Source organism: Mustela nigripes, chromosome 11 (genome assembly GCF_022355385.1).
Source record: "Mustela nigripes isolate SB6536 chromosome 11, MUSNIG.SB6536, whole genome shotgun sequence".
Lineage (NCBI taxonomy): Eukaryota > Metazoa > Chordata > Mammalia > Carnivora > Mustelidae > Mustela > Mustela nigripes.
Window position 1 is genome coordinate 28,694,206 of NC_081567.1, and position 24,602 is coordinate 28,718,807.

Genomic DNA, 24,602 nt, shown 5'->3' on the forward strand with positions numbered 1-24,602 from the left:
ATGCATCAGACAACAATAAGCTGATCTAAGGACAGGGGTGCTGACTGCCACCAAATGTCACGGGAATCATAATGGCTTTGTTTTTCACAGGGGAGAGAAAAAAAAGTTTATGCCTCAAATTAGTAGGTCTGTCATGTTCCAAATTGTTTGCATTTCTAAAAATGGATGTTGACATGTGAACAGTTATTATCTAATGCAAGACCCAAAAATCTGCCTCTCTCAAGGCAACAACAGGGTAGTCAAGGGATCCTCTACAGACACGTGGGTCCACAGCTCTCTCTCTGGGTGCGGGAGGACAAGGAGTCCCCTTCCTTCCCATGCTCCCCTCAGAGCTCAGGTTGCTTCTGAGGCTCTGGAACCTGGTCAGACTCCCCTCTTCAGAAACCTCAGCCCCCAGAAAGATCCCTGGAGACCTAATCAGAGGGTGTCGGCTTCCCAGCATGATTTCTCTAGGGCAGTGGTCTTCAGAGTGTGGTCTCCAAACCAGCAGCATCGCCATGGAGACTGCTAGCAACACAACCCCCTCAGGTCCCCACCCAAGGTCCCGGGAATCAGAAACTCTGGGACGAGACCCAGGAATCTGGGTTTTAACGACCCTCCAGGCGAGGCTGATCCCGGTTAAGCAGCCGCGATGTGAGAACCACCGAGGGCGCACTGTTCCCTCCTCCCTGCTCACAGGCACTCACTCACGACCTTCTACGGTCTCTTTCTTACTTGTCCTTCTCCATTTTCTTCTTTTCATCTTCCACCCACCACAGCTCAGGTCACTGCCCACCTAGGTGACCGCAAGAGCCTCCCAGTGGGTGGCCCCACCTCGAGACCACCCACACACCTCCAACTTTCGAGAATGTTAGAAAAGTCCTGCCTAGAGCCCTGTGAGACCTTCTCATTTCCCAAGTTCAAGGTCACGGCCTGCCCAGCTGGGTCATCAGAGAATTTAGTGACAACATGATATAAAGGTCCAGCACTCTGGCACGCGGTAGGGCGTACAGAGACTCTAGCTACCTTCTGGTCTAGGACCCGGCTGGTTAATTCACAGACAACCTGACCAGACTTCTTAGCATCTGATGCTCACTGTACTGCCTGGGGAAAGTTGAAAACAGTGACAAGGCTAATGGTTCATGAGACCCTATAGCCAATAACCCAACTCGGGTTTCTCTCCCCCTCAGAAGTTGTGGTTTTCTCCCCTGCATTCATTTACCTTGGGTTTTACTGATCTGTTTGTGCCGCTTTCTGAGAAAACATTTCCTGGATGTCTTACCTGGGATGGTGTCTGATAGTGACATTTTCCTTCAGGCAGTGAAAGTGAGGGGGTAGCACTGTTCTTCAACAACAGTCCCGAGCACAGATACGCCACACACACACACACACACACACACACACACACAAACACCTACATGCTGGAACTTGGACAGACTTGCAGGGTCACCCAATGGGGACACATGTGTGGCACCAGGTCACACACAAACACCAGGACTCTTTGTGGATCCACCGATCAGTGTCAAATCTGACAACACCTGGACGAAAGAGCTAGAAAAAGCTGTTACAGTACCTTTTGGTGACTTAAGCGTCGCCACTGCCCAGTCACCATCAGAACTTCCTAAAAAAATAACAATCGAGAGATGCTGATCTGCTGGCCGGCTTCCCATGTCCACTGTGCCCTCACCCCCAGGTGCCGCTGCTGGCAGCCCCAGCTGCAGCCTCCACGGGGCCCCGGGGGATGGGCGAGAGACCAAATGTGCAAATGTGGATCTGCGCAGGCACACCTCCTCCCGCAAAGCCATGCAGCGGCATCGGGACCACGCCCAACAGAGGGTCAGAAGAAGTCCCCTGGAAAAGGCCTAGATGTTTTCAGTTATGTTTGGGAGAGATTTCTTAGGCAGGGATCTGGCTCTGAATTTCAACCCTCTAAGAAAGAAAGGAAAATTCGAGTTGCCTGACCTCACTTTGGCCAAGGACAACACTCTGCTGACAAGTGAGACATTTTGATCCTGTTTTTGGCACACTCCCTTGCCTGAAAAGGGTTGGTGGAGGTGGGGAGGGGGTGGGGAGCGAAGGGTGCCCCAAGGTTGGGGCAGTCTCTGCGAACTGCAACTTTATATGCTGGGTGGCAGGTCCCCGAGGGGTAGGGGCTGTCCTCATAGATACTCTGTGTTTGAAAAGTACTGTTGAATGAATGAATGAATTCAAGCTTCTCCATGGAGTCACTTTTCCTAACGGAAGGAAATTCCCCTAAAAGCTAAAGGGATCAGACTGGTTATTTGCGAATCCCAGAATGCTTGGAATTTTGTTTATAAATCAGTTTCTCCAAAATTCAAAATTCTTGTTGAATTTCATTTCAAGAGCACTGAATGAGCCCTTGGGGATCACCCATTATTAGCAGATCCCCCCTAGTGGTCCCTTTCCTAAAGTCAAAGATGGTATGAAGGGTGATGACTGCACCCTACCTACCCCTGTCTTTGATAGGCCTTCTCCGTAAGACTGGCTTTTACTCAAAGCCGGGCAAACCCACCCAGGTGTCCAAGCAGCAACCTCTGCCCATTGGCTGGAAGCCTCGCCAATCAGCGAGAGCCATTAGCTCCCCTTTCCTTTCTCGGGAATCTACCTGGAAAGCCCAAGTCCTCAGCATTTCTGCACAATTTCCAGAGAGATCAGGCCGCCAGCTGAGAGGAGTCACAGGGAACATTCTGTGTGATCTGAATGATTACAGAGCACAGATCCGGCCTCATTTAAACATTTCCGGTTGGCCTCCCAGGCATGCCAGAGGACGCTCAAATTGCCACGTTCGCCCTGCGGATATGAACTCAACACCCTCATCACTCACAACAGAGGGGAAATGACGGGACAGGACAGTGACAAAGTTAAAATTAAGTGAGACCCGCCCGGGATGACTGGATGTTTCTTCTCCTTCTGAGCCAGGATCATGGACATCTGGAAATAGTGAGGCGGCCCCAAATCTTTCTGTGCGGATGGATACAAGCTTGATGGAGTCACTGACTGACTGAGGCCAAAGAGGCCATCTTACTCCCAAGTCAAGTTCATCACTTGAAGGCAGGAACCAAGCCCATGTTGCGGCCAACCCTGCCCCAACTACCTAAGACAGGGCTTAGCTGTGGCAAGGCACTAACAAGTTTTCCTTCATAAATCCGCTGAAAACAAGGACACCTAATCAGATGGCACACAGGCTTCCAAATATATACTTAACGTCACACTATGCCTGGTGCCACTAGTGGGCATTACAGAAAAATCTGTTGGGTGAACAATTAAACAGTAAAAGGGGATGGATCTAAGGCACTGAGAGGAAAGGAACATGAGGGAACTTTCTGGGTGATGAAATACTTCTTATCCTTACTGGGATGTCTGTTATCCTAGGGCATGTATATTTCAACAATCACACTCTTGTAAAATTACGATCTGCATTATTTCATCACATGTAGGTTATAACTTATCGATGGTAAACCGATTAGACTCGGCATCATGGGAAAACTTTCAACTTCAAACAAAGAAAAGCAATATTTTAGTAAGCCTTCCCTCCAAGAAAGGAGGGAATGGTACTGCCAAGCCTTTTTTTTTTTGCCTGGTTATAACCTGATGTCAGAAATTGTTCTCTGGAAGATAGAATCATTTCTCGGAAAGAACACAGGATTTTGAACCAGGCAATCCTGAATGTGACTCTTGACTCTTCTATTTGCTGGATGGGTGACCCTGGGAAAACCACTGAGCCTTAGTTTCGCCATCTCCAAGAATGGGACCAAGACCCTCAAAGGTAGAGTGTTTTGAGAGTTCAATGAAGTTAACCCTCTTCCTGCCACAACTTAAGGAAAAAGATTAAACTAGCAGAAGTCAATCCATGACGGAGGTCCTCATGCATCACTCAGGGTTTTCACGAGTGATTCCTACAGCAAGTTGGAAGAAGGAGTTCCTGCTCTATTGGAGTGCCATGCCGTGGTTCTAAGCAGGGCCATTGGAAACTGTAACATGGTTCTGGCAAAAATCGTCCTTTGTCTGTCGAATAGCATGAGCAAAAAATATTTTCTTATTAAAATTTTGATGTAAAAATGAAGGCACCATAGCATTTGATTGATAATGTAAGTATGCCCTGTGTCTTTCTCTCTTTGAGTAGCTAGGGCTCACCGAAGCATCTAAGCGGGACGTGGTCAGGAGTTTAACTTTTAGATGCCTAGAGGAAAAAAAAAAAAAACAAAAAACTGGACTTGGGGCCAAGAGGAGGTACATGCCAACACGTGGGCGATCTTCGGTTTGCAGGGGCTTTTTCCAGCTCTGGAGGTGGGAGCCACCCCTCCCTGCGTCATCAGGTAAGCCTTGAGGACATTTTCTCAAACACCCCTGTCTTGTCAACATTGACCTTTGAGGAACCACAAAATGGGTTCTCACATCGTAACTGCCCCTCACACGGGTGGCTCAAGCCAGGAAAGGCATGGGCTTAATTGAGTTTTCAGGTTATATTTCGACTCAATCTCTCACAAGACACACTTCTTCTTTTCAATCTGAGTGGGAGATATGTCTAAAATGTTTAAAGCCTCGTTTCTGACTTAGGAAGGAGAGTCAGTTGGATGAAACTGAAGCTTTTTGTGATAGACTGTAGAAGCCATACGGCTCTTCACAGTTCAGGCTAACGATGGGACAATGCTGACTACAGGTCCTTAGGACAGCTCAGAAAAGTCATTTGCTGCCTGCTCACTTACTTGTTTGTTTTATCAGATCCTCAGTGTGACTTGGCTTCCTTCTCCGTCTTTCCCCTCAAAATGGGATAAACTATCCTTCCCCCCAAATGATGGCTGAACAATTACATGTTAGTCAAAGTACTGGTCTACCTTGGAGATTCAAGGAAAAATATGGCCAACAAACAACTCCAGTCTGAAGACTTTCCTATGTGGCCGCATTTACTGAGGGTTGACTGTGTGTGGGGCTAAGCATATTCTGTGCACTGTATCATTAAAGATTCCCAACAAACCATTATCTGTCTACTTTTATGATCTTCATTTTACGGAGGGAGAAACTAAGACCTCAGGATATTAAGCAATCTCTGAAATTACTCTGTGTTTGAAAAGTACTGTTGAATGAATGAATGAATTCAAGCTTCTCCATGGAGTCACTTTTCCTAATGGAAGGAAATTCCCCTAAAGGGATCAAGCTGGTTATCTGAGAATCCCAGAATGCTTGGAATTTTGTTTATAAATCAGTTTCTCCAAGTTGAATTTCAATCCAAAGGCACTGAATGAAATTCAGTGTCCGAGTGAATGAAATTCAAATGTCTGAGTGAGGTCTTAAACTCGGAGGCCGCGCTCAATTCCACCATCTTGCTGATCATCTCAGGCTCCTGACTTGCTGTGGTACCCATCACACATTATTATTCCCTGATTTTACAAATAACGTGCTGGGAACACTCATGAAGTCCCCGCACATGTTAGTGGGTTCTGGGGATGCACTAATGAATGGGACAGACGTGGTGCATGCCTCAATAGGACCTACAGTCAAGGGACACCAGATTAAATGTCTAAAGAATGAATGAATGAATGAATGAATGAAACACATCTCTCTGTACAGAGTCTGACGAAGTTTAGCGTCCGACATTTCCCTAGTGTGTGCTAACCTGTTACTGATAACTGGACAGTGAACCCCTTAGGACCAAAGACCATTCTTCAGTCACATGCTGTATCCCTGAATCGTAGAGAGAAAGGAGCTTTCTTCAAACAGGAATGAGTGTGATTTCAATACGCAACTAAAATAAAATAAACCAAACCAAACCAACAGTCACCATCCTTTTCTCTCGGGGTTGGCAGTGAATGGACGGGACATATCTAATGGCCCACAGGTACTCTAATAACTAGAATGAGTGGTATTGTTTCATCTTCTATTTTCAAATTTCCTCACTTTTCAGTCCTCATTTTTCACTTGAAGAAGTTGAGGTCAGAGGGTCTCAGTGACTGGCTCAAACTACCCCATGTTCTGGATATTAAAGCTGCCAAGAGAAATTTATTTTGCGGGGGTATTTTCGAATTTGGCAGCTAACCCTAAAGGCTGTCCAAGGCTCTATTTACTGGAAATTTTTGGAAAATGAGTCTGGATATCAGAGGCTGCCGAGCTTTCAACGGCAAACAATTTTTTAAACAACTCTCCCCGGTGGTAATGATTTCACTAATGAAATGCATTTCATCATCCACACACACATCATGGTGTGAATTATGCCTTAATAAAGAACGTTTCAAAGAACATTTATTATGGGATTTGCATTTCATTTGTGCAGGCAGATGCTGGACACCTGGGTAGGCCACTGGATCAGGCAAGTCCCACTGGACCTCCATTCACTAGGAGTCACAAGACCATCGGTGACTCAGATAAAGTTCGTGAACACCCGCGACAGTCAGAGAAGGACAGAGAAGAGGAGAGGCACGTCAGCCATATCCAGGATCGAGGAGGGTTTCCTAAATAAGATCCTTCAGAGTTTTCTAGAAGATCAGGGGTTCCTTACAACTAAGCTCTTATTTGATTCATTACGAAGACAAGCTCATTCATTCATTCAGCAAACATTTCACGAGTTCTCCCTTTGGGGGAAGAAAGGGTTACTTAACGAGGGTAAGATATATTTTCACACTGCAAATTTAATTCTCAATGCCCTGCAGACATTTGCGAGGCACAGGATCCCTGTATAAATCCTTGCTAAAAATCAAGGTGCATTGTGGGACCATCCACCCATTATTTACCCAAATAGCTACTGAGTTTTGATGGGGGACAAGACACTGGGCCGAAGCTGTTTAGGGTAATGTCACCAGTTCAAAAAGAAAAAGATGTCTGGGCTGATTTTTATTTTTTTTTCATGCCAAAAGAAGAATCAAATAGAACCAGCAGATGTCATTGATCACCTAAATGCAAAGCCCAGGAAGGGGGGAGGCACCCAACAGTGTATGAAGGCTTTGCAGCTACATGGGTACAGACGCCCTGACTCTTTCTCTCCTAGGCAACAGCCCTCAGCTCTTCCTACTAATATCTGAGTCTATGTGAACATGCTTAGAATGCATACGCTGTGCAAACACGGATTATGGAACAGAGGGAATCTGTGGTCATGGGGTCAATGTACTTGAGGGCTGAGTTGGGCGTAGATATGCAACAGGAAATGTGAGAACTGGCACATAAGTCCTTGTGGGGCTTGGGATTTAGAAAAGTCTGTGTCGGCCCACATGAGCTGTGCCCTTGGTATTAGAAATTTGGTTCGTATGTCTTTGAGTGACTCCATCTAGAAGTCCTACGAGATGGGAGGGAAATAGGAATTCCTGAAGACCCTTGTGGTCCCAATGCTTGCCGAGTTCCCAGCATGCCCCTGGCCCTCTGCTGAGCACCAAGATGCTTGTTTTAGGCCTCTGGTGTCGGGAGACCGTGGTCCCCACAGGCATCATAGACACGGGACAGTGGCTTTGGTTTCTGGTGTCAGTGTATAATGGAATTAAGATATTTGACACTGGAATCGATCAGCGAGTGTCTCCCACCCCATCTCAGATGAGGGAAGAAATGAAGACAAATAGCGGATAATAAAAGCAAGCATGGGGTCTGGGAGTCTTGCGTCTGCCTGAAGTTTGGGTTTGCTAAGGCTGTGGCTTCTACCCCACAGAACTCCTACATGATCGATGCATTCAGGAGCCTGGGTCACCAGCAGGGTCGCCGTCACATTCCCTCATGTGTGAGCTGGGGTGAGGAGCAGGGGTGCGGGAGGCTAGTGGCAGAGAGGTAGCTCCTGGAGCAATTAAAAACCCATAGGCTGCTTGATCTGGGGCAAATGAAATTAGACCCCTTGAGGCTCAGTCTACGAATCTGAAAATTGGGATAATAACTGTACCCTCCTCTTCGGACCCCTGTGAGAAGATGCGGTGGGATGTATAAAAGGCCCAGGGCAATGTCTGGCACTTTGGTAAGAGCCCAGTTAGCACAAGAGCCAGGCAACGCACCCCATCCTGAAGCGTGGAAGCTGCCTGAGGTGGGGGCGTGCAGCTATCGACATCTCAGAGATGGGGTGACTGTGGGGGGCGGGGGTGACCCACTAGAGGCCAATGCATTTGGAGACTCAGTGTCCTGGATTCTCTAAGGATTCAGGAGGGTAGACAGTGGATGACGAAGGGGCTGGGCTGTTGGTCAGACGCAAAGAGCCTCCAGGCCCTCCTCCCAGGGAAACAAACCCCACATGTGTCCCTCACTCACCCACCCTGCCCCACGTGGCACGGTAGGACTTGATCCAGTCAGAGAGGAAGCAGCCCAGGGCCTCTGCTTCCCGGCAATCTGGGCCCCAGGTAGAGAGACCCAGAACACGTGTGAGCGAGACAGACAGAGAGGGAGAGAGAGAGAGAGAGAAAAGAGACAGAAATTTATGGTGAGAGTGGCAGAGACAGAGAGAGACACAGATTTTGAGAGAGAAGAAGAGAAAGAAAAGGAGAAGTAGGAAGAAAAAAAAAAGACAGGATGAGAAAAAAAGCAGTCGGAGGAAAAGGGGAAAAAAGCACAGAAAAGGAGAGGAGAAACAGAATAGGACTCACCGACCGCCTTCAAGGAGGCATACTTGTTGAGCTCTTTGCCCGGGGGCTGCTGCTCGTAGGGGTTGGAGATCTGGCCCAGGCTGGGGTACGAATGGGGATGGCCCATCTGCTGGAGCAAAGGCGAGGTGGGCACTGCGTTGTTCATCTGGGTCGTGTCTGCAGGTGAAGAGAAAGCAGGGCGTGGTCACAGGTGGAGCCGGACCTTGTACACATGCCCACCATCGCCGGGTCCCCAACTGCCCACCCTCTGGGGACACAAGAGGCAGAGCAGCAACGGGCTCCAGGACCCTCCCTAGAAAGCAGCTGAGCCTGGATGGGCTAAGGGCAAATATATATATATATATATATATATATATATATATATATATATATAAATAACTAACTTCAATAATAACCAAGGAAATGTAATATATATATATATATATATATATATATATATATATATATATATATAACTAACTTCAATAATAACCAAGGAAATGTAAGTCGGAGAGTGAGAATGAGAAGCCATTCCTTTGCCAAGAGATGGGCAAATGTTACAAGGATGTGGGAAACGGGCCGTCTCCTAACCTCACGCCGGTGCCCAGTTTGCCACATTTGCAGAAAGGAAGGTAGCAGTGGGTCTGGAAACGGAAAGTGAGTGTGTACTTGGACCAAACGATACTGCTTCTGGGGACGGAGCCTACAGAAATAGTGTCAGAATACATAGATATTTGTTCAGAGATGGTTTTCGCACCGTTGTCGATAAAGAGTGACCAAAGAGCACAGGCAGAGGAACAAACTCGACTCCGTAAAGATGGAAATTCTTCAATAAATTAATGTACGTCCATATTACATACACAATGTACATTCATACGATGGGATATTCTGCAGCTGCTAGGGGGAAAAATGTGTTTAAAAATGAATTAACTCGGGGCGACTGGGTGGCTCAGTGGGTTAAAGCCTCTGCCTTCAGCTCAGGTCATGATCCCAGGGTCCTGGGATCGAGCCCCGCATTGGGCTCTCTGCTCAGCGGGGAGCCTGCTTCCTCCTCCTCTCTCTCTCTGCCTGCCTCTCTGCCTACTTGTGATCTCTGTCAAATAAATAAATAAAATCTTAAAAAAAATGAATTAACTCTAGGGGTGCCTCGGTGGCTCAGTCCGTTGAACCGCAGACTTTTGATTGTGGCTTAGGTCGTGATTTCGTGGTCGTGGGATCGAGCCGTCTGCCAGCTCCTCACTCAGCAGGGAGTCTGCTTCTCTCTCTCTCTCAAGTTAATTAATTAATTAATTATTTTTAAAAAATTAGTTAACTCTATATATGCCAACCTGGCTAGTTTTGGGGGGTCCTTTTGCTAAGGGAGAAAAAGCAAATGTGAAAGTAATGCATCTTTGTTAAAAAAGAGGAAATCTATTGCTTGCATGGTGAGATTTGCAAAAACAGAAAAAGAAATAAGCCAAGACACACGAACCAAGTACTGGCTACTTAGAGGGAACTGGATTCGTGGGGAGAGAGGTTCAAGACGTCTACTGGGAGACAAGAGTCTCAGAGCTGAGATCCAGAAATCTAGATGTGTTTATACTTGTGGGTGGAGGTGGAGGGCGCTGGGGAGGTGCTCAGGTCAGAGAGAAGGCCATGGCTACAAGCCCTGAAATTGGAGGCGATGCAGAGTTAGGAGTCCAGGGCGCCCCTCACGTGGCTGCAGAGCGGGAGTGTGAGTCAAGTGGAAGCAGAAGGGGCTGGACAGGCTGGCACGGCCCAGGCTGCCTTGGGAAGGGTTTCCCCATCACCCCAACAGCAGTGGGATGGGCGGAGTGAAGGGGAGAGTGAGGCAAGGTGGAGTCCAGATGAGGCGATTATGGCTCAGTGTCAGGCAGGAAATACAGGTTCTCGCCAGCTTCATGAAGCACTCGGCCAGATCCAGAGAAACATGGCAGTGGGTGCTGGTGCTGTCTTGAGAGATCTCTGTTACTGACCATGCGCGCCCGTTCCCCAGCTGCTATGTTGGCTGTGCACAGCTCCCAGCTGCCCCCCAACACCCAGGAAGTTATTCTGGGGAACCACTGCCCTGGCTTTAGTGTCTTTCATGCACCTCACCCTCAACACCTGGGGTGGTCGGCCAGCAGAGACTGGGTGACCCTAGTACACACAGCACTCAGACCAGCCTTCTGCCTCAAGGTCGGGATGCTTTATGAGGTAATGGATGCTCTAGAGCTCCCAGGGATTAGAATAAACAACGTTCTTTCGTAAAGTGCCGGACTGTAAATGGTTCAGTCTTTACAGGCCACACAGTCTTGTTACAAACACTCAACTCTGCCCTTGCAGCAAGAAAGCGCAGACATGATGTCAATGAGCGGGTGTGGCTGTGTACCAATAAAACTTTATTTATAAAAACAGGTGGCTGCTAGTTTTAGTCCAAGGGCCATAATTTTTTTTTTTTAGGATTAAAATTTATTTTTTAAGTATTTTTTAAAATTTTTTATAAACATATAATGTATTTTTATCCCCAGGGGTACAGGTCTGTGAATCGCCAGGTTTACACACTTCACAGCACTCACCAAAGCACATACCCTCCCCAATGTCCATAACCCCACCCCCCTCTCCAACCCCTCTCTCCCCGGCAATCCTCAGTTTGTTTTGTGAGATTAAGAGTCACTTATGGTTTGTCTCCCTCCCAATCCATAATTTGACCACCCCCAGTCCAGATTTTATCTGAGATGGAGACCCCATCCTTGAGCAGCTCCTTTATCTTTCCTGTTTTGTTTCCAACTTGAAAGGGGCGTGTGTGTGCGTCTACATCTGTGTGTCTGTGTGTGTCTGTTGCACTCCCTCAGTCTCATACACCTGACCCCCTCCTTCAAGTGCTGCTTCTACACCACCCAATCCATGACAGATACAGAGTATGTCTGGCTTTAGAAACAAATACACCCATATGGAAAGAGGCAGGGAGACTACAGCTAAGACACAAAGATAAGAAGAGCACTTCTATTACTGCACATGCACATAAGACCACTGCACAGTGGCCGGGTTACCAAACATATGCCACAAAATCCAGCCTCTGGCCAACATGGGAGGAAGGGGGTGTATCCTTCTGCGATGATAGCTTCTTGGCTGAGAATCAGCAGGGCACCAGGAAGGCCCAAGATTAAAGAAATCATGGAAAAGGTGTTGCATAAGGTAGAACTTTTGCTAAAGCATGGACCCCAATATCCTCTGACATGTTCCCCTCCAGAACAATCTGCTGGGGAGGTCTGTCTGCTCTCTCTGGGCATGTTACGCCAGACATGTTTTATGCCCAAATGCTGGTCCAGCTGGAGCAGTTACCCTAAGTTCTCACTGTGTGCTGGTTCTGTGGTTTTGTTTTGTTTTTCACAATCTCTTTTTCTCTGGACAGGTACTAGCTGTGTGTGTTCAGAGCGAGTACGTCCTCTGGCACAGCGCACCAGGCGCATCTGAGTCACGTGATGAACCGCCCATCATGGCGACTATCTTAGTCTAGGTTTTCCCAGAAGTCATTGAGATAAGGACTCAAACAGGAGCAAATCTGGGAGGAAAGCTCAAGGGATACTATAGAAAAGGGGTAGGAGAGGAAGACAGGGAAATGAAAGCAGACACAACTTCAGTGAACTAGAGAATAATCCTATTTTGGAATTCCGGTAAATGGTGTTGAATGCCTGTCTCAGAATTCTGTCACCCCATGGGGAAATGAGTCTCTGACTATTTATTTCTACACCAATTCCCATCAGGCATCAGATGACGGCTGCTTCTGGAGGACAGTAAGGCCTTAGCACTTGCAACCCTCCATGTTCCGGGGGGCAGAGTGTGCTCTGGCACCACAGAAATTCTTATTGAGACGTCTAAGAGCTGGTATTTGGAAATCAGGCCAGTAACTCACGCCTCTGGCCACTTTAAGTGAGCATGGGATCCAAATTGGACAAATCACGATGCCTCCTTCTTCTTAGACTGGAAGCAGGCACATGGTCTAGGTGGGATCAATCAGAATGCTTCCTTGAGTTTTTCTATCTGGTACCTTTGGAGTCAAGGAGCCAGGAGGTCATGGATTCAAGTGAGTTTCAACCTGCCATGTGGAGAAGCTCTTTACTGTGAAGGAATAACGACAACAGGAGAAAAGCAAAGAAGATAGGGAAACCCCTTTCTAATAATCTAGTATGCTTCAAGGTTACTGTCCTTTGCAATGTAGAGTTTGGACTAGTGTAATTGTTGTGTGGATTTCCTCGGGGAAATGAAGCTGACCAGAGGGAGGCTGCCCATGTGGCTATAAAAAAAAAAAAGGCCTGGGGATTATGTCAAGATGTTAAAGGCATTGCTCCTGGGTATTCTACAGAGATTTAGAAGAAATTTCAATTGGCTTCAGTAGTACATTGGGAATGCCCAAAGACATTCATAAGCTAATTTACTAATGTCTTTATGGCAAGTCCTGTTTTTTTCACCCCTGGAAGTAAATCCCAAGCACGAGCCTTGTCTAGTTAAAGAGCTGACTTCTGTCAAACCCACCCTTTCTCCCAAATCCTTGCTCCCTTAATCCTAGATCCCACCCACTAGGCTCAAATTTCGTTTCCAGGCCTGCCAGGGGACATGTTAAACACTTCATTAAAGAAAATAAAAAAATCTGTACCGATGTTCCTCATCTCTTGGGACAGTCCTTTATATTATTCAACAGAATACTTAATACGCTATTATAAAGTATTTGCTTCTGGATGATTTCTCCCAAGTCCTGAGCTACCTCAAGGGCAGTGAGTAGTTAGTTAATATAAGTAGGCCTGACCAAGATGGCTTACCAAAGGAATCCCTCACAAAAGAAGAGATGGGACTGCCCCGAAGTCACATTCCTGCTCTCATAAGCAGCGCCACAGGAAGCAAATTTCCGGCCGTTTTAGAGAGCCATTTTGTGTTCGCTTCCAGACATCGAATATTCGCAAATATTGAAATCCAGTCTCAGGGCAGCAATCAAGAATTATTAAACAGACATTTGTGACTGGGTTTTTTAAATGTTATTTTCATTTTACTGAACGAGAAGATGGAGTAGACCTGGCAACCCAGATTCTCTATGAGTTTTGTTCAAATATATCCAGCCAAGGAGGAGAGACCAAAGTCTAGATGGGAAGCCAGCCCAGTTTGGTATCTAAGCAAAACGGAACAATAGGGTGAGGGAAGAGCAAAGAGTGGGTACGATCTGTCCTTGCCAATAGAGGCGAGAAGAAAAATAAGATGGAGAGTATGTAGGTATAAATGTATTTGCATATGTATTTTTATGTGCATATGTATACATACACATATGTATATATTAACTACCTATTTATCTCTCTGTGTATATCATTTAATTTACATAGTCATGGCCATAGAAAGCATTCAGTTGGACCAACACTGTCTTGCCAACACTGTTCTGCTCTCGGCAGGACAGTTTCTCTTGTAGATACACTTTGGTCCCAGAGATATCATACCCACCTTCACCTCTGCGGAAAGGTACTTCTACCCAATGCCACAAGAAAAAGCTTTCCCTGCCTATTATAATTTTGCAACTCATTCTGACTCTTAGAAATAACTAACAAGGACTTGCTGTTCTGGGATGCTGTTTTCCAACAAGAGCCTCGGTCAACAAACAAGAAGTTGATGATGTCCCTGTGCTCTCCTTCCTAAGACAGAAGCAGGGTCTTCTGTATTTAACACTCGTTTTCAAAGAAGAGTGAGATAGAGCTACTCTAATTGGAAGCATCTGGCTGACTTACCCCAGGTAACTGCTGTGCAAGTACCATTATATGTGCTATACCTTAGTCACTAAACAGAAATGAAATAAATGCAATTCAGATAGGGTCAGCTAAGGTAAAAATGCTCAGTTGCAAACACTAGGAGGATGCTGTGGGCTTCTCCGTGTAGAAGAGACAAATAACAACTATCAGAAACTGGACCAATTTGGCTGCTCTTGGATGAAAACCAACAATAGCCAGTCTTTCAAGGCACATCACAGGAAGAACAGCTCAGAAAGGCACAAGATGGTCAAACGGTCCTGTTTTGGAGTGTGTACGCTATGTGCCTGGCTTGGCAAGGAATTTCTCATGCACTGTATCTCTAATTCCTACATCAGCCCTACAAGATAGAGATCTACAGACAATATATCTTTTATTTTTTTTTTAAGATTTTATTTATTTATTTGACAGAGAGAAATCACAAGTAGACGGAGAGGCAGGCAGAGAGAGAGAGAGGGAAGCAGGCTCCCTGCTGAGCAGAGAGCCCGATGTGGAACTCGATCCCAGGACCCTAAGATCATGACCTGAGCCGAAGGCAGCGGCTTAACCCACTGAGCCACCCAGGAGCCCCCAATATATCTTTTAAAATAAGGTTTTCACTGTAGGATGGTTTTAGATTGATAAAAACACTACCAAGATGGCACCGAGAGGGGCGTCTGGGTGGTGCATTCTGTTGAGCGTTGGATTCTTGGTTTCAGCCCAGGCCATGCTATCAGGATTGGGAGACTGAGCCCCACATGGGGCTCCACGCTCAGCGTGGCATCTGATTGACATTCTTTCTCTCTCTGCTCCTCCCCACCATGCTCGCTCACTCTCTCTCTCTCTCTCTCTCCCCCTAAAATAAATAAATAAATAAATTAAAAGATCACATTGAGCGTTCCCACCCCAGACCCAGTTTCCCCTGCTACTAACATCTTGTGTTGTATGGTACAAATAATGAACCACTTTGATAAATTACTATTAACAGAAGTCCACACTGTATTCAGGTTTCCTAAGCTTGGACCTAATGTCCTTTTCCTGTTCCAGAATCTCAACCAACTACCACATTAAACGTAGTCATCATGTTTGCTTAGGTATCTCCTGGTAGTTAGTTTCTTAGACTTTCATTGTTTTTGATGATTTGGACAGTTTTGAGGACCGCAGGCGAGGTATTGTGTAGAGCGGCCCTTGTGTGGAATTTGTCTGATGATTTTCTCATGACTAGACGGAGGTTACGGGTTTGGGGGAGGAGAACTGTAAAGTGACATTCTCATCATCACCCATCAAGGATATACACTATGATGCCTTATCACTGTTGACGCTAACCTTCAACACCTGCCTGAAGTAGTATCTGTCAAGTTTCTCCCACTGTAACGTTACTCTATTTATTTTTTTTACTCTATTTGTTTTTCTCTTTTCATGCCATACTCTTTAAGCCACTTTAAGCAACCCACACTTTAAGAGCAAGGAGTTACGTTCCACCTCTTTGAGGACAGAAATTATTTAGAATTCTTCTTCACAGGAGACTTGTCTCTTTTTCCCTACTTAATTATTCAAAAACTTTCTTATACCAGTGTGGACACATAGACATGAATTTTATCACTTTGGGTTATAAACCAATACTGTTTTATTTTGGGTTTTTGTTGTTGTTGTTGTTCTTGTTTGTTTGCTCAGATTGTTCCAGATTTGGCCATTGGAAACTCTCAGTTGGCTCCTATGGCCCCCTTTCAAGACCTTCCTTGTTCTCTAGCAATACAAGTTGCTGTAGGTTCATCTTGTACATTCCCTGTCCAGTACTAGAATCAGCCATCTCTCCAGGGAGGCTTGGTTGTTTATTTTGTAGAATGGTTTCAGCAACCAAGATCTGGGTGCTGGGTGTGCTCATTGCTTTCTGGTCTCTCTCTGCAGACAGAGTAAGGAAATCATGTGTGTGTACTAACTCATATGTATAGGTGTCTAAAAATATTTATATATTAACCATCTGTATCTACTTTATGCTAAACATGAGTTCATCCTGGTATCTCTAACTGTAATCCATCATCACATGGATCATTCTAGGCTCCTCCTCTTGCTTACGGGTTAGCTCTCACACCTACAATAAGAAACATGGCTTCTGTTATCCACCAGCTATTGACTCAGGTGTTAAGTCCAGTATACATGTCTAGCAATATCAGAATTATAAACCCATATTCCCATGGGAAACAACTGTAGCAACTACAGCATAGTCTTAAGGACAGTGGAATTTGTTAAATTATTAATGTATTTTTCTCTTTTGTCTAATGACATACATGATGGCCATGGCATCTACATGTCTGGGTAAGGGTGGGGAATTAGGATTTAGGAAGAAACATGCAGAAAAATGATGATGATGATGATATTAATTGATTAATGATAAAGATGGTGAAGACACACTTATATACATAATTCACAAAGGGGTGTTATTAGGTACGAGGCACTCTTCTGTACCTGAACCAATCCAATAATTCATAGAATTTCTATGAGATACTATTATTAAGCCCAGGTTACAGAGGAGGAAATCAAGGCACAAAGATAAAACTTGTTCAAAGTTATAACATTTGCATATGGTAGAAAGACATAGCCTTCTGACTCTAGAATCTGTGCTCTTGGCCACTTCCTTATTGGACTTAAGGGAGTTAAATTCAAATTTCTAACATTCAAAAAATCATTCTGCAGCCTGACAGTGATATAATTTTAAGTCACATGACTGACTTTGGAAAGCATTTTTCCCCCTCAATTTCTTTCTTTCTACTCTTTGTTTTTTTTTTTTTTTTTAGTTTTTAAAATACAATATTAAATTCTAATATAGTTAAAATTCAGTGTTATATTAGTTTCAGGTGTACAATATAGTGATTCAACACTTTCGTACAACACCCAATGCTCATCACAAGTGCACCCCATAATCCCCATCCCATATTTCACATCCTCCTACTCACTTCCCCTCTGATAACCACCAGTGTGTTCTCTATAGTGCAGAGTCTGTTTCTTAGTCTCTCTTTTTTTTCCCCTTTAGTCCTTTCTTGGGGGGATGGGTTGTTTCTTAAATTCCACATAGAAGTGAAATCCTATGATATTTGTCTCTCTCTGGCAGGTTGATTTCACTTAGCATAATACCCTCTACCTCCATCCATGTTGCAAATGGCAAGATTTCATTCTTTTTGATGGCTGAATAATCTTCCATGGTCACTTCGTCTTTATTCATTCATGTAACAGTGAACACTTGGGCTGCCTCCGTAATTCGGCTGCCGTAGATAAAGCTGCTGTAATCATCGGGATACGTGAATCCTTTAGAATTAGTGCATCCCTTTTAAATACGCAAGAGTGTGATTATTGGATCACAGGTAGTTCATTTCTAGCTTTTTGAGGACACCCTCCCCCACGCCCTTCTCTCCATTCTTTAGCATATTGAGGACCGGATTTGGATTTGGCAGGCAAGACCTTCGGAGTTTTTGTCAAGGGTGGACCAGGGAAGCAAAAGGATAGGGAGCCTGCCTCCTCTGATTCTAGGGAAATGAGAAAATGACAAGGAAAGAGAGGAAGAGATGAAGGAAATGTCACTCGACTTTCCCTCATTGGTTGGGAAGAATGAGGGATGAGGGAATGCTGAGGGCAGGGATCCTTCATTTCACTCCTGGGTTTGGAACTCTGGGAGGAACTCAAAAGTAAAGAAGCTCTGAACTGTAAGGTAGCAGCCAGTTAAGACACGAAGTGGGATGACCTCACTACCAGACTTCCTAGTTGACCTTCCTCAGGGAGCCTCATACACCAGGATGGTCTGAGAGCAGGGATCCTGCTAACAGAACCTTTCATTGTCGGGCAGTGGGTTTCACATGGTGGCATGGAGTGTTTCCTTTTACTTTATTCTACTCTCCTTTGTCTCCTAAGCAGATGCTTATCATGGACCAACTCAGACAAAAGTCACAAACTCAGAAAGGCCAAATAGAAAACTACGTTAACCATATTAAGACAGACAGACAGACACACACACACACACACACACCCTATTTCTCCAAGTATTACAGTCCTAATTTACACAGAAGGAAATCAAAGCCCAGAGAGGTTGATGTGCTTGCCCAAAGTCACACAACATGTTAGTAACTGTCAGGATTTGATCCCAGGTTTGTCTGATGGCAAAGTGGGTGCTTCTTCCAGTAAGCTGAGCTGCCTCTAGCAAGGACAAGAAGAAACTAGAGGCGCAGCCCTGAACCTTCTCTATGGAAAGAGACTCTTCTGTCTTGAGTATCTTCCTTCTTATAAAATTTCCCCCTCAGACCACTAAACCGCTGGTCAGATCTATGTCTTTTTGTTTCCTTCTTCATACAGAGAACAGAACCTACTGTTATAACCCAGGGAATGAGCAGGACTCCCCTCGAACCCCATCCTGAGAATCCCTTACGGCCTTGTGGACTGCACCTGTGCCCCGATCTCTCTCCATCCTGCTCACGCATCTGTTCCTCCTCATGTATTTGAGTGTCTGCAATGTCCCAGGTATTTTGCTTCGTGGACAAGTCCTAGCTCCTGCACCACCTACTAATTAGAGGAACTCAAAATGTTTTCCCAAAGTTTTTTCAACACCCAAGAGGTTGCCTGGACCAAGAGGCCTTGTTGGTCCTGCCCAGCTTTCTCCTTCATCCGCGCCCTCCCCAACATCCTCTCTGTGCCCCAAAGTACAGTTTTGCAGCCAGAGAGTGGTCCCAGAGCCACAAGCAGCAGCATCTGCCATGACATAATGAAGAAAGAACGGAATTTTGACTCAGTCAGTTCTGGATTCGAATTCTGGTTCTTCTCTTTGCCAATAGAATCTTGGGGGTATGTGAGAACACCTGCCTGAGCCTCAGTCTTCAGTTCTAAAATGGGGACATAGCAGCTTCCTCCGGGAGACCACATGTACACAGTTCAGCACCCCACCCGAAACAGAAGAACCATCAAAAACATTATAGCCAAAGCTTTAGAGGCTCCAATTGTCCAGGAAACAAAGATGACACGATGGGGTAGCCACAAAAAGAGAGCAGTAGGTTTCCATAAGGCTCTCTCTGGACTCGGGATTCTTGGACACATTCCAGATCATTCAGTTGTCTCAGAACAGGACAAAGGGGGAGGAGATGTTTCTGCAGGGGCCAGTAGCACTGGTAATTCTCACAACAACGAAAAAGAGAATGCATGTTCAGAAATCATAGCCGAGCTCTGGCTTTTAGCTCTGTGTTCCTTTCTAGCCTTTCCAAACCTTTGTGCCCAGTATCCTTTTAAAGAGAAAACCTGGAAATTATAGTTTGAAACACCATGTAGATTTTTTCTCTGGCCACAAGCAAGCAAAAAAAAAAAAAAAAAAAAAATCAAATCCAACTCAAAATTACCCTGAATTTGTCAAAAGAGAACATAGCAGGCCAGGCTTTCACCGAAAAGGTTTATGGAGAAAGAGAATTAAATCCATCTTATTGAATCTTGGTAGCAGAGGGACCAGCAGGGATTTGTAATGGAGGGAAAAATGCACATATATCATCGTAAAACCTTTGGTAAATGAGGCATTTGTGTTACCCATGGGTTTGTATCTCTAAGCATGCAAAATATATATTTTTTTATTTTGACCATTTAGGATGGGGATATTTTAAACTGGAGTTGTTAAATATTTATTTAATGTTCACTTCTGGCCAGTTTTTATGCAGGCTTTGGAGGGGCAGAGATTCATCTCAAGTCTCGGGCTGGACCCCAAGGAGATGATAGTCCAGAATAGGAGGCCGACTAAGAACCATGCTGGGGATGCAGAGAACCCTTAAGACCAGTGAAGTTAGTGGCGTGATACAGCAAAACAGAGTTCCATGACTGCACAAGGGACACAGTACCTCACCCAGTTTTAGAAGGTTGAAGACCTTCTTTATCTACATTCTGAGAAAGAGAGATTATCGAAGACAGTGACAAAGGACCATGTTAAGGGGAAGTAGCATCAATGAGCATGTTCAAGAAACGCCCATTTGTTGGTATCGCTTCTGAAACGGGACATCTCCGAAGTAGGTTAACTCACCACCAAAGGCTCAGCATCATCATTGGGAATACGAAAGGCTGTTTTATGTGCACAGAGGCCATTTCCCCAAAGTCAAGATCATGAACTCATCTACCAGTGCATATCCCCTTGATAGCCCAGTGTGGCCTGATTGTTTCTTTCCTGCCCCATGTCCTCTTCTCCTTCCCCTGCACCCACTTCCCCCCCAATTCCATCTATTTAGGACTTTCCCCCTCCTCCATCATGGTTAGACCTTTATTAGCTGCATGGTGAGCAACAGCCTGTCCTTTTGGCCTTCATTATTTCTAGTCCAAATGTGTTGTGGGATTAGAAACTAGATACCCAACCTTGTTAGAAGACGTTGGAAAGCAACAATTAACCACAGGTAAAAATACTATTTTCTTGTGCAAAATGCTCTCCTTTTCCCTCTACATGTTTCTCGGGCTGCCTCTGAATCATCTTTGCAGGGTCAGCTTATACATCATATCCTCCAGGGGAACCTCCTCACACTCTCCTATCTTAAATACTTCAACAGCTCTCTGTATTCATCTGCGAGGGCTGCCATAACCATAGAGGGGGGCCTTTAACAACAGGAATGTATTGTCTTACAGTTCTGGGGGATGGAAGGCTAAGATCAAGGTGCTGGTAGAGTCAGTTCCTTCTAAGGAGGTGAGGAAGAATCTGTTCCATGCCTCACTCCTAGCCTCTAGTGGTTTGCTAGCTATCTTGGGCATTCCGGAGCTGGTGGAAGGACCACCCCAATATTGACCTCCATCCTCACATGACGTCCTCTTTACGTGCATGTCTGTGTCTACATTCCCCCTTTTTATAAGGACATTGGTTGTACTGGATTGGGCCCACTCTACTCCAGTATGATTAACCAATTTACATCTGCAACCAGATAAGGTCCCATTCCGAGGCACCGATTCTTAGGATTTCAACATGTTAATTGGAGAGGGACAGGATTCAATTTGTAACACTCCTTTTACTTTGTTTCTTTAGCCAGAGGAATACTTCTAATTTATTCCCAGGGCTTATTTTCCCAGACCCCTGAGGTTAGGGAATGTGTTTCATCTCCACGCCTCCATTCCCAGTTCCTAGAGCTTCCTCCACGGAACTGAATTCTAATTCCCACAGGAAAGGATGAGGGGAAAAAAGAAGAAGAAGAAAAAAAAAAAGACCATTTTTTTCAGGCACCTGCTATGTGACAGGCAGTAGGCAAGGAGCGCTACCTAAAAAATCAGCTTTCTCACTAAGAAAAATGCATTAAATGGGTTAGCTTAGCAACAGCCATTTTTGTTGCCATGAAACTTTTTTTTTTTTCTTTTTGGACTGTATGTGCCCTGGCTAAGTATTTTGTTGATGGACGATTTGATCCCTAGGCTGGCAAAGAAGCACAACAGAAAAGCAGAGCAACAAAACAAATGAGGAACTGGGCTCAGCTTAACCAAACGCCAGGGACACCACACTGCTCAGGTATGTGTCCTTCGGGGGGTGGTAACACGACTCAGATCAACCACGGACAGAGGCTGCAATATATCCTATACCAAGTCTTGAGTAGAAATGATTCTACACGGGGGCGCCTGGGTGGCTCAGTGGGTTAAGCCTCTCTGCCTTTGGCTCAGGTCATGATCTCCGGGTCCTGGGATCGAGCCCTGCATCAGGCTCTCTGCTCGGCGAGGAGCCTGCTTCCCACTCTCTCTCTCTGCCTGCCTCTCTGCCTATTTGTGATCTCTGTCAAATAAATAAATAAAATCTTAAGAGAGAGACAGAGAGAGAGAGAGAGAAAGAAAGAAAGAAAGGTGATTCTACACAGGGGTTGGAGGATGCTCTAACAGCAGGCAACTTGTTGCTTAGGGAATTTTCAGTGTGCACCCAAAACACCTTTAGCTCTTGCTTTGGTTGAAACTTCAAAGAACCAATGCATGGGGGACAGCACTCGCTGATTTCCTATCACCCATATATTTTGGTCTCTCAAAGAGCCCACTTGAATTGGGGTGCACATCTTCCTCATTTAGCTTTGAGAATCTGTTTTAAGGGCTTATCACATAGAGGATGGCTTTGGTTCACAGTGATAGACGCGAGCAGGTCTCTCCCCATTTTGCATATCTTCCAACGCTCCCTAAACAACTTCCCTTGTGATTTAGGACGTCAATCCCTCCTCTCAAGGAGCATTTGAGAGCCCAGTGAGGTTATGGAGAGAGAACAGGTCATTTAGAGATGGGAGACATGGGTTCAAATCGTGCTCCAGCAATGTGTCAGCTATGAGGTCTTAAGGTGAACGAGAGGAGAAGTGAGTTGGGGGAAATTGGAGGGGGCGGCGCACCATGAGAGCCTGTGGACTCTGAGAAAGAAACTGAGTGGTTTGGGAGGGAAGGGGGGGTGCGAGGTTGGGAGGGCCTGGTGGTGGGTACTACGGAGAGCACGTACTGCAGGGAGCACTCGGGGTGGGGCATAAACAATGAATCTGGGAACACTGAAAAAATAAAATTAAATTAAAAAATAAAAAATGTGTAAATAAAAAAGAAACCATTAAAAAACTTGAAGAAAATGTAAAAAAAAAAAAATTGAAGGAGCTCTGCTGCCTCTGGTTTACACTGCAGCACTATTCACAATAGCAGAGAGGTAGAAGCAACCCAAGTGTCCACTGATGGATGAAGGGGTAAAGAAAATGTGCTATAGGGGCGCCTGGGTGGCTCAGTCAGTTAAGCATCTGCCTTCAACTCAGGTCATGATCAACTCAGGTCATGATCCCAACTTCCCGGGATTGAGCCCCACATCAGGCTCCCTGTTCAGCAGGGAATCAGTCTCTCCCTCTTCCTCTTCTCCAACCTCAACTCATGTGTCTGTTCACGCGCTCTCTCTCGCTCTCAAATAAATAAAATCTTAAAAAAAGAAAAGAAAAGAAAATGTGAAATATGCATACAGTGGAATGTTATTCAGTTTTAAAAAAGAATGGAATTCTGACACCTGCTACATCATGGATGAACCTTGAGGACATCACATGAAGTGAAATACGCCAGCTATAAAAAGACTCATACTAGATGATTCCACTTACAGGAAGTACCTAGAGTGGTCAGACTCACAGAGAAAGAAAGTAGAATGGTGGTTGCCAGGGCCTGGGTTGGGGGGCCTGGGTTGGGGGGCTGGTTTAGAAATGGGGAGCTAGTGTTTAATGGGTAGAGAGTTTCAATTTTGCAAGATGAAAAAAGTTGGGGAAATCAGTTGCACAATAATGTGACTATGTTTAATGTGACTGAATGGTACACTTAGAAATGGTTAAGATAGTAAATTTTGTGTTAGGCATTCTTTGCCAAAAATTTGACAAACAAATGTACATAACCAGTGCTTTACCCACACGTCCTTCATTATACCTGAGGCCATTCTGTAAACTAGGTATCATTGTACACAATCTGCAGATGAGAAAAATGAGCCACAAAGAGGCTCTAAACCATGTAGTCAAGGTCACAATCAGTAGAGACCAAGGCAGCTTCATCCAAAACTAATGCTTCTTTCTCTCTACTAGTTGATGAGCTATGACAGAGTCTGGAATAGGATAAAACGAGATACGTCCAAAAACCACTGACCTTAATATTTAGCACGTGTAAGAATCTGTAATATCAAATCTTTCTTCCCATCATATCTCCACATTTTAAAGACATTCAAGCCCCAATAAAAACAACCTAACCATTTTGATCTTCTGAGAACGCTCCAAGTGATGGAGGTTCATTAAACCAAATCCTTCCTAATTGCAGGTTCAGCAAATCCATTCACTGAATAACACACTTATCAAATAATCCCTATGTGCTATGGTCAATCCTAGATCAGGCATCTTTCTGGGTACGGGGGAAAGAGAAATGGATAACACCTACTGTTGCCTTTGACAAGATCACAGTCCAATGGGCAAGGGTGGGGTGTGGGCAGTAAACGACTTCCCTGTAACATAGGTAATATTGCAAGTACTTAAATGATCTGAGACGGTCTGTTTCAAGATAAAAATTACTATATAGTAACCCCTCCTAAGCCAAATTCTTAAAAAAGGATTAACAAGGTCTAAAAAAGCAAACAAAAAATACCCTTAAAATTACAAAAGGAAATCACGATGAGATATCACTACCCATCTAAAAGAATAGCAAAAACAAACACAAAACCAAAAGTCCCCTGGCAAAGGTGTGAAGCAACAGAAACTCTCATGCATTGCTCCTAGGAATGTAACATCGTATAACCCCCTTGGAAAAAGATGTGTAGCAATTTCTTTTAAAAGTTAAACACTGGGGGGGGGGGGGGGGGGGGGGGGGGGGGGGGGCGGGGGGGTGGGGC

The 24,602-nt window shown here is 45.1% G+C and overlaps 1 protein-coding gene across 1 annotated transcript in view; it reads right to left on the reverse strand.

Annotated features, from left to right (window-relative positions):
• Window positions 1-24,602, reverse strand: part of SHISA9 (shisa family member 9) — a 272,561-nt gene that overhangs the window by 18,994 nt on the left and 228,965 nt on the right. Inside the window, exon 3 of the mRNA XM_059415974.1 lies at window positions 8,544-8,699. Coding sequence (XP_059271957.1) covers window positions 8,544-8,699 — 156 coding nt within the window. The remainder of the gene's footprint in view (window positions 1-8,543; window positions 8,700-24,602) is intronic.